The sequence below is a fragment of the Poeciliopsis prolifica genome, unplaced genomic scaffold, assembly GCF_027474105.1.
Source record: "Poeciliopsis prolifica strain line A6 unplaced genomic scaffold, Auburn_PproV2 SCAFFOLD011, whole genome shotgun sequence".
In the NCBI taxonomy this organism is placed as follows: domain Eukaryota; kingdom Metazoa; phylum Chordata; class Actinopteri; order Cyprinodontiformes; family Poeciliidae; genus Poeciliopsis; species Poeciliopsis prolifica.
Window position 1 is genome coordinate 9,134,678 of NW_026562386.1, and position 14,334 is coordinate 9,149,011.

General features: G+C 37.6%; 1 protein-coding gene across 4 annotated transcripts in view; it reads left to right on the forward strand.

The window, feature by feature from the left end:
- adcy7 (adenylate cyclase 7) overlaps positions 1–14,314 on the forward strand; it is a 57,940-nt gene extending 43,626 nt beyond the window's left edge. For 3 of the 4 annotated variants that reach the window (XM_055037029.1, XM_055037028.1, XM_055037027.1), the window contains 15 exons: positions 511–570; positions 1,381–1,458; positions 4,121–4,190; positions 5,038–5,135; positions 5,324–5,408; positions 7,005–7,142; positions 7,230–7,283; positions 8,209–8,408; positions 8,669–8,777; positions 8,907–9,065; positions 10,222–10,368; positions 10,501–10,605; positions 10,734–10,848; positions 12,079–12,203; positions 13,119–14,314. In XM_055037029.1, the coding sequence (XP_054893004.1) occupies positions 511–570; positions 1,381–1,458; positions 4,121–4,190; positions 5,038–5,135; positions 5,324–5,408; positions 7,005–7,142; positions 7,230–7,283; positions 8,209–8,408; positions 8,669–8,777; positions 8,907–9,065; positions 10,222–10,368; positions 10,501–10,605; positions 10,734–10,848; positions 12,079–12,203; positions 13,119–13,265 (1,690 nt within the window). In that variant the 3' untranslated portion in view covers positions 13,266–14,314. The remainder of the gene's footprint in view (positions 1–510; positions 571–1,380; positions 1,459–4,120; positions 4,191–5,037; positions 5,136–5,323; positions 5,409–7,004; positions 7,143–7,229; positions 7,284–8,208; positions 8,409–8,668; positions 8,778–8,906; positions 9,066–10,221; positions 10,369–10,500; positions 10,606–10,733; positions 10,849–12,078; positions 12,204–13,118) is intronic. The other variant, XM_055037030.1, reaches the window with a different exon arrangement.
- Positions 14,315–14,334: the final 20 nt, after the last annotated feature.

Below are 14,334 nucleotides of genomic sequence, written 5' to 3' on the forward strand. Positions count from 1 at the left end.
GAAACAAGGTCGTGGTAGAATCATGCTGTGGGATACTTTCTTTGAGCGGATGTGATGAAGTTAAAAACAGGAATATACTGGAAAAAAACCCTGTTATCCCACGTTGAGATGTGGGACTCTGGTTGACCTTCGAGAAGGTCAAAATAGGTGTAGTAAGAAAAACAATTAAATGGTTTAAATCAAAGTATGTTCATGTGTAAGATCGGGTCAGTCAAAGTTCAAATCTCAGTCCATTTAGGAATATGTTTGCTTTCACCTGATAATTGTTGACTTTTATAGAACAGGAGGTAGTTTACAGTCCAGTTTTTAATTGCAATGTGTGAAAATTAAAACAAACAAACAAAAAAGGTCCATGAGGTGAAAATTCATTTTGGAAGCAAAATAATTTGGAACAGATTGAAAGTCATTTATTTTTCCTGTTTAGATTTTCCTGGTTAGACCTGCTCGTTGTGTACCAGCAGCGCTCTTGTAATACATTTGTATTTTTGTCTTACTGTTGAATCCCACCAGCTTTGATGAGTCGCTTGAAGAGCCATTCTCCTTGTACACCCCTCAACTCAGCAACCATAAGTGAGTGGGGCTTTTATGACCCACAGGCTCCTCAACCCAATCAGTGCAGTAGTTCTCAGCCTCCAGGCTTTTTCCACACCCCACAACAATGTGGGCTTAAGCATTGCTGACAAAAAACGTCCCTTAGATGTTAGGCTGAGTTTTTTTTAATCAACATTTTTTATTTTTAGTTAGCTCCTAGTGCTTTCCCTTTAATTTTTTTTAAGTACTTCAAAAATTAAGTATTTAATTTTTAAAGTACTTCATAAAAAGTACTTAAGTACTGGTACAGTGCCCTGGTACTGCTCCTCACCACCTATAAAGCTGTGGTCTTTTGATCCTCAGGATGAGAACTACTGTTTTCTAAATATTTTTGCTCTCCCTACACTAACCAATTGAATAATAAAATATTGTTTTCTTCATCTCACTACCTTTTAACTCTTTTTAGCAGAACAATATATAACCATAAGTGCTGTAGACTCTGAGTAGTAGACTGACATGCTGCTATTAACACTGACCACCTACTTGGACTTTTTTTGTAACAGGGTCTGCAGATCTCTCTGAGTGTTTCCTTCCTGATCTAGTTGGGGAATATGGCAGAAACACACCACTTTGGGCTAGATTAACACACCCTGTCATGCATCCTGAACTGCTCCCTTAAACTCTCTCATAGAAACAAACTTGTTTTCTCTTTTCTCACTAATGCTCTTAGTAACCAAAATGAACCTAAATGCAGATTTAGTGTTCCTTCACTCTGTTCGGATGTGGCTGTGTGTCTCAAAGTGTGTCCGGTTGCTGCTTCCTAATTATGTCTTGTGCTCTCTGGTGCAGGATCAAATCCCAGAGGACTAAGTTTGATGAGCAGCTGCACAACGAGATGACCACTGCAATAGATGAGCTCAGCAGCAAGTAGGCCATTCATTCTAAAGTTTATTTATTTATGTATGTAAATGTATGCATCGCTTCAAGAAAAGTATCCCATTAAGCAGTTCTGGTTTAGGTTTAATTAAGAAATGCTAACATACAATAGGTTTATGCCTGGCAGTGTTAATTGATATTCAGATTCAAGTATCCTGGTGTTATAAATTGCAATTGAATACACACAAAAAATATAGCCTTAAAGTGTAGGACATTATATATTTGCAAAAAACACACAGACTGAACTGACTGGTGTCCCATTGGATGTACAGTACAAAGCTTTTGCCTGCAGTGAAACAGCTGCTGCTCTGAATCTACATGAATTTGATTATGGTGCATCAGGTTCTTTATTAATGTACTGTGTTGAGTCTGGAGTTGATTCAGAGATAAATTTAGGTTAAAAATTTGTTTTTGACACCACATAATAACCATATCTTTACCTGAGGGAGAAAAATAGACACGTGTACCTTAGAAAATATCTGTTCAGTGTATCCTGTATTTACATGGATACACATTTTATATGCAAATTGTTCATAGCCTTCTATTATATGTAGTCTTATGATAAAGCATCTTCCCCCTTGTAGATTTTATCTGTTTTTACTCTTGTCGTATTTAAATATTTCAGATTATGAAATATGTTTTATTGGCTAGTGTAAATGCAAATGCAATTCTAAAATTATCATTTCTTTTATTAAGGAAAGAGGCAACCTAACCAGCCTGGCCCTATGTGCAATAGTAATAACTTTGTAACATCATGAATCAACTGTTGTTAAAATTGTTTGATTTTAGTAGCTATTCAGCCAGATCTATAGTACAAGTCTAAAACAAAACTTGTCTGCCAGTTTGAAGTAAACAGAAATAAAAAAAATAAGTCTCATAAATCAAGATGGTTTCTCCATTTATAGAAACTTTAACACAGGTAAAGAACCTAGAACAGCATCTAAAGCTCAACAATCCTCACCTATCTCAGTTAAGCCCAGATGTCACAATTCAAGTCAGAAAACTTGTTTGAAGACTCAAGAAGAGTAGGCCAAATTTCACCGGCAGTGATCTAAATCAGTCATTGCCAGTTATTGCCAACGCTTCATGGTAGTCAGTGCTGCCAAGCCAACCATTTATGTTTCCAAGGCAATTACTGTAGAGCCTGCCTTGTTTTTCTCAATAACTGAAATAATAATTTCTTTTGTTCTTACTCTGGTTGTATTTCTCACATGTCAAAATTAAAAGATCTGAAAAATGTCACTGACTAAACATGCAAAAACAGCATAGCCCTGTCAGGCAATGAAATGAGCAGGAAATGCTCAGAACTGCACACAGAAAGATGGAGCAAAAATCTACAGATGGCTGTGTTATTTAAAAAGATTTATCAAGAGCTCTGAAAAATAATCCACCCATTTTGTGATGAGAAAAACACTACACATGATTGACTTCCACATTCCAATTATGTTTTTGTGTTTGGTGATTTGCTCTGCTGATCCTGTAGATTACATGAAGAACGTGTGCTCAAACGCTGTATATAAAACGCATATTATGGTGCCGCTGCCATGTAATGATGGCAGATTTTTGATCCACTCCTCAGAAATGATGCATGGCGTTTTTGTTGGCTGATCATTAAGTAACACAACCTCATGACTTGATGTTTTCTTGGCATTCTCTGCAGTATATCTTTGGCTGATCCTTTAGGTATGAATCACTTTTTGTGACAATGAAAATTGCCTATTGATGTGATGGTAATATAAATCTCCAGAAGGTGGAAAACAGCCCACAATTAAAAAGATGGAAATTGCAGAGAAGACTCACTATGTTCAACTCAGCTGAAGACATGATTTCACATTTGGAGGATGTTTTTTTTTTAATTTATGCAAGTACAGGTTTGAGATAAAATGTGAGAAAAATGCTCTGCATGGCCCAGTCACCAGGAGCACAGCCTCATCTGCAAATGAAAAACTATGAAGTTTTGCATAATTAGCTTTTAGCAGATAGGAAACCCGAGCCTTTTTTTCCTTGTTGAAAAGACAAAAATCTTTCTAGGGGTGTAAGGTAGATTTTTCCCTTACTGAAATGTTTCCTTGATGAACAGAAATTAAGATGCAAATTTGACTTCAGTCTCGTAACAATTTACCGATTTACCAACTACATGCGATTACAAGTGCAACAATCTGCAATTACGTGGCTTTCTTTTAAAATTGCTGTTATTTGACAAGTAATTTCTTTGTGGCATGGTGTGGGAACACTCACCTCATCTTGAGCGTGAACAAAATAAGAGACGATTGTAGATTTCAGGAGAACCTGCAATATGCCCATCATAGGAGAATCAGTGGAGGACTATAAAACCTCAATATTCAGCAAGACAACAGGTTCAACGTGAGCAAAGTTGCATAAAAACGAGACAAAGTAGATTGCACTTCTTGTGGAAGCGTCGGTTCTTCACATGTTTTACAAAATGAACACAATTCAAAAAGTCTCTTCAGTCAGAGACTCTTTTAATGCTGACTGCTACAGCAGAATCAGTTTAGACAGATTGTTTTGGATGAACTAATTGAAGTTCTTGCAGCATTTATTTTTCTGGAGTTTAAATAAGTGTGTTGGAATGTAAAAGAATAATCAGATTTCTTTTCTTTTTTTTTCCGTTTCTTTTCTTCTCTTCTCGTAGGCAGTGGTCAAAGTCTGAAGAGAGCAGAAGGGTAGCCTTGTGGTTTCCAAAAAAAGAATTAGAAAAGCAGGTAGGTGTGACTTTGTTTGTTGAAATCATTAATTATTTTTGGATACACATAAATTGCTTTGATACAACAGCATGAATTGTGGCTTGATTTTATTTTGAACAAATAAAAAGATAAATCGGATTTATTTAGGATTTTCTCTCATCCACTAAGAGGCAAAATTAATTGCCAGAAGTGAGTAATCTAGAGGTAACCTGCTCAATCTCTGTCTCACGATTTCTCATTTGAAACACCCAGCTGTATCCGACCTCAACTGTCTGACCCAAACGGTTCCTTTTTTGATAAAGGCAAATAGTTCACGTGTTTGGTGGAAATCCCTCACAACGTAACCTGGCAGACACAGGAACAGTAATGCTGCTGTCCTAGAGAAGGATGTTTAACTATCACATGGAGTAAAATTTGCATCTGCCCACAGGCACAAACAAAAAAAATACTTCAGGGGATTTTTTATGTTTTTTTTTTTTTTTTACTGTCAGAATAAAGAGCGGACTGTTTGGACTGTTTCAGATCTAAACACACTACTCCAGGTATCGAGCACAGTGCTTTTGGTCTGGTTCTTTGCCATTACCATTGCTCAAAGTAGGTAGAATGAAGAAGATGGAGGACTACTTCCAAATGTATTAACTTCACCTTAAGTCAACAGCTGGAGAGTTAAAATGTGGAGATAATTCTGTTTCTTAACATGCAACAAAACTTATTTTGGACCAGATAAACATTCAACGGAGGTTGCATAATCATTCCTCTCAGAGGAAAAGAATCCAAATGCATTGTTTCAAAACCCCAAAGCCTCATTCAAATGTGTATGCAAACCTGCAAACAGAGCAGTATTTTCTTCTTTTCCTCTCCTTAGTACCGATTCTTGGACTTGCCAATGTTCAAGCACTATGTGGGATGTGCAACCTTCATCTTCCTCTGTATCTTTGTAATTCAAATGCTTGTCACAAAGAAGTAAGTAAAACCATATTTCCATTTTCACTAAAAGCCTGTTCTACCCTCATTGTGCTAAACTCTGAAAGAACAACACAAGGCTTTTATTGTCTTCTGTTTTAGTCAGTTTTTATTGTTTCAAAGACGAACCATAAAATTAAACCTCTTTGGATGAAAAAAAAAATCTAACTTTATTTTGTCTCTATCAGTAGGGAGCAGGGGTTGACATACTTTGGAGTGTTGGCTTCTATTCTGGTGGTGATTTTGGCCATCTGTTATGCGGGTCATCTGCAGGTCAGTACGATTAACCTTTAGTATGACGAATCTTTTAATTTACAAATTTTCAGGCCATGTTAGAATCTGGGTTTGAAGAAAACGGAGAAGACCTGTGCATTTCTTGCTACCACCTAGATGGATAATGTAATAACATGTAATTCAGGTGTTTTGTTTAATTGTGACCTGGTCCATTTCTGCAGTACATGTGCATGACTGAAGTGTTTTGCTCTTGAACACTATTTTGAATTTAAAAAGAAATTTAATGTGCAATCTTTTCCAGATTTCTGCTCTGATTTTGTGCTAATGTCATACAATGGAATCTTATGCAGTAATTGTGAAGACTTCATTAAAAAAAAAAAATTTTAGTGGGAATGCATCTGCAGCTGTATTCTTTGAGCCGTGGGTAGAATGAAGAAGATGGAGGACTACTTTCCCTTTTGCTTTCTAACAATTATCTTCCATCTTGCAGATGAAATTTAAAATCACAAGCCTTGTTAAATTTTAAGGATGTTGAGTGCTTTCGCTATTGCCCTTGAAAATACCCTCAATAGAGCTGTTAGACTGACCAGATCAAGCCTTTATTCAATGCTGAATAAAATCTTGTAAGCGTTCTGACCCTTAGTTCATTAATGATTTTTGTGACCTTTAAATGTCGTACACAAAGAGCTGACAGATGAAGGTCTGTTCAAATGTGTTGAATTAGCTCTTAAATAAATTATGTAGCAAATTCAGAAATTACTAAATGCCTTTAAATAATCCTCAATTAATCCATAGCTAATTGACATTAGTAATCTTGAACAATTTCAGCCTGCAGATAATATTTTATCTACAATGACAGATTGTTTGCATTTTGTCTCCAACTTTCTTTACCATATAGAAAGTTAGCAAGTGACCCAGAACATGTTGTCAGTGTGAGAAAAGAGTAAAAAGATAAACATAGCAAAATGTTGTCAACCAATATTTGCAAAAATATTAAAACTTGCAAAAGCAGATTGCCTGTTTGCTTGTTCAGTTTCTCTAAATGACTAATGTTATCGATCAGAACTCAGAATTTTAATTAATAAAATCATTTCTTTGAACCCCAGAGTAGAAACATTTTGATGAAAGTTAAATTGTTGTTCATCTTCAATTAAATTTGAATGTTTAATTACATATTCTTAAAACTGCATTAATATAGTTTAATGCAATCAATGCTAAACTGAATAGAAATGATCAAATTTTTTTTTGTTTTTGTCTTTTAAACTGCAAAAGTATTGGCTAAGCATAAAAAAAACTCCACTTCCTTTTATAATTCAAAGACAAAGTCCCAACTATAAAACAGGCAAGTTTAAAGTAAGTAAAGATTGTGAAATAGAAGTTCTATATTTATATTTTCAAAGTAATGTTTGAATTGTTGGAGCTTCCTTTTTGACCAGGCAGATGAAAACTGACAGTCAGTTCATTGCAGTTTTCTCCCCAAAAACAAATTCTTCTTCTGAATTAAATCATCTGCAAGTCACTGACACATGATGTCTGGAGACGGCTGACTGGGCAAAGAGTCACATGCTCCTTTCACATGTCTGAATCCACCTTTTCCTCTCATCTTTTCTTCTCACTTCTCTTTATCCTCTGCAGCGCGTGTTTCCGCACAAGCTGTCAGGGTGTCGGTGGCTGACAGCTGTATCGGAGGCGGTGGTGAAGCGGCCGTGTCTGCGCCTCCCTCTGGCAACCATTACCACTGCGGTCATCATTATATCGGCGCTGTTTAACCTGGTAGGACAATGTTCACAATTTGGGCTCCGAGTCAAATCAGGTTGACTTGTCAGTCAAATTGAAAAAATGTATTTCATCTCTTGGCAGCATTTCCTTTTCCAGAATGACTCGAACATAGAGACTGATGACTTGTCACTGCCTGTGAGTGGAGGATTTGTTAACTATAATCTGTGTTTAGCTAGTCCCACGGAGTGTTACTGCCTCCATACATAAACCTCACACATCCCAGATACTATATAGTGTAGTGCACAATGTTTAACCGCCTTGATCTTTTCCAACTAGTTTTTGTTCAATAGACCAACACAAAGTGGTTCATGTTTTTTGAAGGGAAAATAAAATGACCTATGGATTTTGACAGAAAAGTGTGGTGTGCATTTTTATTCTGACCCCTGATTCTACCAACCTTTCATTACAGCTCCAAGTCACTTGAGTGTGTGGAGAGTCCATATTTGTTGCCCATTTTTTTGTTTTTGCCAAACAGCTCAAACTTAAAAAAATTAAATGTGAAGTATAAATTTTCTACAAATTCTTGATTGAATTTAGATCTGAGCTTTGACTGGGCAAGTTTAGTACATGAATACGCTTTGATACAAACCAACTCCAGTCCTCCTGGAGTTGGCCATCCTATTCAGCTTCATACTTGAGGTCGTGGTGGCAGCTGACTTTAGCCCCAGTCTCAAGTCTTTTGCAGCCTTTAACAAGTTTCCTGTCAGAATTGCTTAGATTCATCAAGTCTTCCTCATCCCTGCTAATTGGGATGCTACTTTCACATTCCAAATTATTTGCAGCTTTGTGTTGGTCTATCAAGTCAGATCCTACTTAAATACATTAAAGTTTGTAGTTGTAACAGAAGAAACAAAAATGTCTAAGTATTTTTGCAAGGCACTGGAATTATTACTTTATTATAAAAGTTTGCAGGATTAAATAAAAGTTTCCTTTATTGGTCAAATATTTTCTAGATAAATGTTTTAGTTGTTTGCATACGTTTAAATGTGACAGAAGTTTTTTGTTAGACTTGTATTGCTTGTATGATGTATGTCCCCTTTGTCCTCTCGCTGTCCCTCAGTACTCTGTATGCTGCTGGAGCCTGTCGCTCATTGCATGTGGAGTCTTTCTGCGAGTGAGCTTAGAGCTCAAAGTGCTCCTCCTCTTTGTTGCATCCATCTTGTACTACTACATCATCTTCAGCCATCCAATTTTTCTTAAAACCCAACTCGTGAAGTTTGAAAACTTCACCCAATACTACAACAGATTTGACTGCAACGAGTAAGTCAAAAATTATTAAGCAAATTTCATTGGAATAAGACTGTCAGTGACGTTTCCTTTTACGTTAATGCAGATGGACAAAGTTTTTGACTCAAGATTACATTTCATCTGGTTTTTAACCGGGTGTGTTTAAGTACACCTTGTAAATTTTGCAGTTTGTGTTAACTGTTCTGTAATGGTGAAAAAATATTCATATTTTCATTTTGAACAATTTTGCAAAATGTATTTCTGAATGAAGACTTCTCATCTTTGTTCTGCAGGACGACAAATGACACCCTGTCATGCACTGGGTTTGTCAAAGACCTTCAGATTATGAGCGGCATCGACATCATGCTGTTTCTAGTCACCATTCTCATCATATCGCTGCAGGTATGATAGTTTTATGCTTTAGTTGTTTTTCCTTTTGTATCCCCAACAGTTCTGGCAGAAGAAAACTGAATGCATTAACACCCACACTACTGCTGCATTTTGTAACATCACTGCGGGTCTGCCTCCTAGAACGACAACTGCTTTCGGCAGGACTTCCAGCTCAAGTACAAGAACCGCACGGAGCAGGACGAGATAGAGACGAGGGAGAACCTGAACCGTCTGCTGCTGGAAAACGTGCTGCCTGCCCACGTGGCAGCGCTGTTTGTCGGTGAGAACAAGAAGAACGAGGTGAGATTTTCAAGGCATTTCAGCTGAATCCTTCAGGTTAAGCCATCTGGTTGCTAGGCACTAGATGATAATTGATGCACAGGACGAAAAATACTACCAGTGAAACGACTTAATACGAGTCATTTTCTAAGCTCTGAATTCACAGGTTTCTGATCCTGCAAATTGTGTTTTAGTATTTTTATATTTGAAGGTGACAAGAATCCAGTAGTTCTTATTTGGCTTTAGATAGATTAAACCTATTTTACATTCATCAATTCGATGTCCTCAGTAAAACATACAACTGTACTCATCCAGCTCATGGGATTATCACATTACTGCTGATATTAATGCTGCTTTCTCAGAAAATCTGAGCCTGAAGCCTGAGTGGCTTCTGCTCTGTTGTTGGGCCCTGCGTCTCTCATCTTCCCCTTGAACTACACCGCTTAGATTCTGTGCGGTGTTCATGCGTATTTGTTGACTAGTAAATCACCATAATACAATGGTCACTAAAGCAAGAATGGATAGTTTTGGCAGTGTGAGCAGATTCCAACTCCAACTGGAAACAAATCAGCATCAGGAGAGGGAAGTTTGAGCTACCAAAGGAATCCATCTATCTGTATTGATAATACATCAGCAGATAACATGGCTCCACAAATCATCACGGATTGGAAACTTCACTCCAACATCCTAAAGCAACTAGGATGTTGTTCCTCTTCTGTCTTAATTTATTTCCTATGTGGCTATCCATGTTGCTTGTAACCTTTACTTTTATATCTTTTGCTTCCACTCAACTTTCCATTAACATCATTGGTTAAACCTTTTGTATCGGTTACTCTCCTTGTGGAAGATGTTAATGAATGTCTAACAGACAACTGTGAACACACAATGACATTATGGCTACACATAATAACATGTGGCCATAATGTTACAGTCCATTTGTTGGCCATGAGTGATAGTCGAATTTTCACAGAAGACTTATTTCTGAGTTTTATCAATGTAGTTAATGGGAATTAATATCAAATACGTCAAAGTCCGTAATAAATCATTACTCTATAAGCTTCATATTACACAGACCTGTATATTAATAGAATTTAGCTAATAAAAATGAATTATTCTCATGTTTTTTTAACAAAATGATGAGACTGAAAATAAAACCATGCGTTTTGTTTCTGAACAGGACCTGTACTACAAGTCTTATGACTGCGTCTGCGTGATGTTTGCCTCTGTGCCGAATTTCAAAGAGTTTTACACCGAGTGCGATATTAACAAGGAGGGCTTGGAATGCCTCAGGCTGCTCAATGAGATCGTCGCTGATTTTGATGAGGTCAGGAGAATAAAAATTTATTGCATCTTCCTTGACACGCTAATCATCTGGACTTTTGATACATGCAGGGGAAAAAAAAACCAACATGATAAAAGGTGAACATTTCTCAGTTGTTTTCCTGTAATCCTCCAGCTGCTCTCCAAACCAAAGTTCAGTGGTGTGGAGAAGATCAAGACAATTGGCAGCACCTACATGGCAACGGCGGGGCTTAGTGGGCCTGGGCATGAAAACCATCAGGTGGGCTTGAGTAGCGCTTTAGCTCCGGGTCAGGCAGGGGTCAGATGAGCTGTTTCAAAGCAGGCTCTACTCGTCCTTTAAATGTTGTGAGCATCGAGTGATTATGTAATCCTCCGGTGTGTTTTCAGGACATAGAGAAGCAGCAGGCCCAGATAGGAATCATGGTGGAGTTCGCCATTGCTATGATTGGCAAGTTGGATGTAATCAACAGACATTCCTTCAACACCTTCAGGCTTCGAGTGGGTGAGTGTGCACAGCAGCTGGGCAGCCGAAACCTTTGACTGGATAAAGCTACACCATAACCTGGCTGGTCCTCCTTAGTTACCCTGCACATGATTGGCATTTATGTTCTGCTTTTACAGTCTGATCTGAAGCACTGAGCGGTTTTTAGGTTATTTTACAGACTGTTAGCAGCTTATCACAATGAACCTGCTTTTGCAGAATCATGTTACTGGGACTAACCTTTTCACATTTCACAGATTTGCAGCTCACATACAGATAACTATTAGCCCTGACCTGGGCAATGTTACTTTTAAAGGTGGGGTGCAAGAAAAGAGTCGCAGCTTAAAGAAAGCCATCAGAGGTTATATTTACAGTCGCCCATGAGACATTTAGGGACTAGCAAACATTGGAATGAAGCTGTTTTGTCAAATGAGACCAAAATGGAGCTTTTAGCCTCAGAGCAAAACATTATTTGTGGCTGAGGACAAACACAAAACATCACTCTGAGCACATGGTCCCCATGGTTAAACAGCACGCTGGCAGTGTCATGCTGTGGGAAATACCTGAGATAACTGCTGAGGTTCGCCTTCTACCATAACAATAGCACTAAACTCGGTTGGAGTTTGAAGAATGAGCAAAAGTTTGAGACTGTGGCTATGGAAGTCAGTCGGGACATTTCCCAAAAGTCTTGCAGCTGTAATTTGATAAACGGTGCTAATTATTGCTGCTAAATGTAATTGTTCGCAACACTTTTAGGTTTTTAGCTATAAAAATTTAGAAAATTATGCATCTTTCTTCTTTCCCTTACATTGCATTATTGTCCACTGTTTTGCTTGGTCTTAAACATAAAATCTTGAATTTACGGCTGTAACATGCCAAAACCTGAAAAAGCTTAAGGGATACAAATACTGCCATTTCATTTAACTACACCAGATATAGAAGCAGAATATTCGATGCATTAAGACACACTAACGCCCCTCTATGTTAATGTTTATAGAAACATTTAACAGATAAAATAAAGGTGCATGTATTTGTAGCGTTTAAACAGCAATTTTCCTGGTTTAGCCACAATCAGGAAATTTTTGTAGTTTATTATCACAATTAAAACAAACCTGCAGCACACCACACCTTTGGTAATGAAGAAACAATTTTGTATTTGTATTCTTCCCTTGTGACTTTTTTTTCCTACTTTTCCTACTTGTAATGCAATAAGATACGGAAATAAAACGAATCTTTTTTTCCCTCTCTAAGGAATTAATCATGGCCCAGTGATAGCTGGAGTGATCGGGGCGAGGAAACCTCAGTATGACATCTGGGGCAACACAGTGAATGTAGCCAGCAGAATGGAGAGCACTGGAGAAATGGGAAAGATCCAGGTTGGTTTCAGTATGGCTTTGCTCGTTTTTAATAAAGGCCAGATTTCGAGAGTGACTAACTAGTACCTTCCATGTAAACAGATTGTCCCACATCAGCTGTGGGTCTTTGCAGTTCCTCCAGAGTTGACATGGTTCCCATGTTGCTTCTCTGTTCATGCTCCCCTCGTCTTTATTTTAACTTCATGTCCATTTTATTTTTTTAAATTTAGCATACTGTTTGACAACCAAGTTAAGGGGTCTACAATCTGTGGCTCTGGAGCAGCTAGTGGATCTCTGGGGCTTCCAGTATGACTCTAAGTAACTTTGGCTTAACTGCAACTAATGTTTGTACATACATACAAAATGCTGGTTTTAGTAATTGCAAAAAATTTCCAGAACAGAATGGGAATAAAAATACATAAAATTCATTTGTCACAGAGTTGGAAACTGTGCTTAATTTTCCGCTAAGATCAACTTCCTATCAAAGAAAACTTATCCATCGTTTATGGAAAAAATAGAAATTAAATTGTGGTATTTTAAATAGGACAAATTTACTGTAATAGAAATCTGTAATAGAAAAATGTAAGTTTTTGTTTTTTAAATGCCAGGAAACATTTGCAATTCTAAATAAGTTTATTTAGATAAAGGCTAAAAATAGTTCTTAGGTTTGTAAAGGTTGCAGACCCCTGACCTGCCTGCTGTTTGATCTCCATAAATGAAACCTAGTTCACTTCAGTCAGGGGTCTGGTTGGGGACAAATGTTAAAAATCATGTTTTTTCTTCTTCTACACATGAAGAAAAATCACACATTAGAGACTGTGGTTGTGTAAACGTTCTTAAATGAACAGATTTAAATCATGACTAATTGAACATTTAGTCTTCATACAAATGCTCCTCTCTCTCAGCTTCAGCTGTGACTTTTTGCTGCTCTTTTAGGTAACAGAAGAATCCTCTCAAGTGCTGAGGAAGCTGGGTTACTCCTGTGAGTGTCGAGGATTCATCAGCGTCAAGGGGAAAGGGGAGCTGAGAACCTTCTTTGTGTGCACTGACACGAGCAAACAGCAAGGAATCGGGCTGAGCTGAGGCTGGGCCGTCGCAGCCAGCAGGACTGGATACAGACTCGTACGGGTTACAGAGTTTACAGACTCCCGCGCGTCACAGGTGTCAGTCTGGCTGTAATGCACGTTCCTGTGATGCCGTTGAAAGGAAGGAAGAAAACTTCACTGCTTCGTTGTGTGGAAGACACACCTGGGACCATTTAGTTAGTTAGAAGACGACGGAGACAGCCGCCATCTTTTTCTATTCACAATAAAAACAGTGATGTCATGTATTTTTTTTTTTTTGTTTCTAACCTAATGTGATGAAAATGAAGTTATGTATTTCTATTTTATTCTTGCAGATCTTTTAGATGTTGACGTTTATAAAAAAGCGTTATATAAAATTATGCTTTATTGGAGATAATTAGGTTTATTATCTAATTAGTCACATTTGTGCCCCAAAATGACTTGAGAATTTGCAGAAATTAAAAATCTAAGTCAAGAAATTAAACCTCTGAAATTCAGCTATTTGAAAAGTGATTGATAATTCAACATGATAAACATGACAGATGTTGGGCATTCATGTTGAGCTGTTGGAAATGAAAACCTTTCCTGCCTGGTAAAACCTACATCTTCACACCATTACAGACAGACGATGCAACCCTCTGTAAGTTCAGGTAGAACTTGTTTTGCTCACATTCCTTGGTTCCAGTTGTGCAGTTTGACCACTCCAACAATCTACAGATTCAACAAGAACTGTGCTGAATGTATTCCATCATTTTTGTTTATTCCACTTTGATAAAGAAAAAAAAAACAACTATTCTGCTGCCTTTTGATTTCCATGTGTGCTGCGACAGGTGGGAAATGTTATGCATGTCCTCAGCTGTGTGATTTAACAGCCTTCCAGCGGATTTTTTTTTTTTCTTGGCAACCATAACACTGTCGGCTCCTCTGAATCCGTCTCGCGGCCTTGTCGTCTGAGACCAACATCTCGTCTGTAATTGCTGTTGCATAATGTTGTACTGGCCTTTCTGTGAACAAATGTGACTAACTTTTTGTACAGTTACAGAATGTAATAAATGTTTTCGTAAGTCAGTAGTTTGAAATTTAGAATT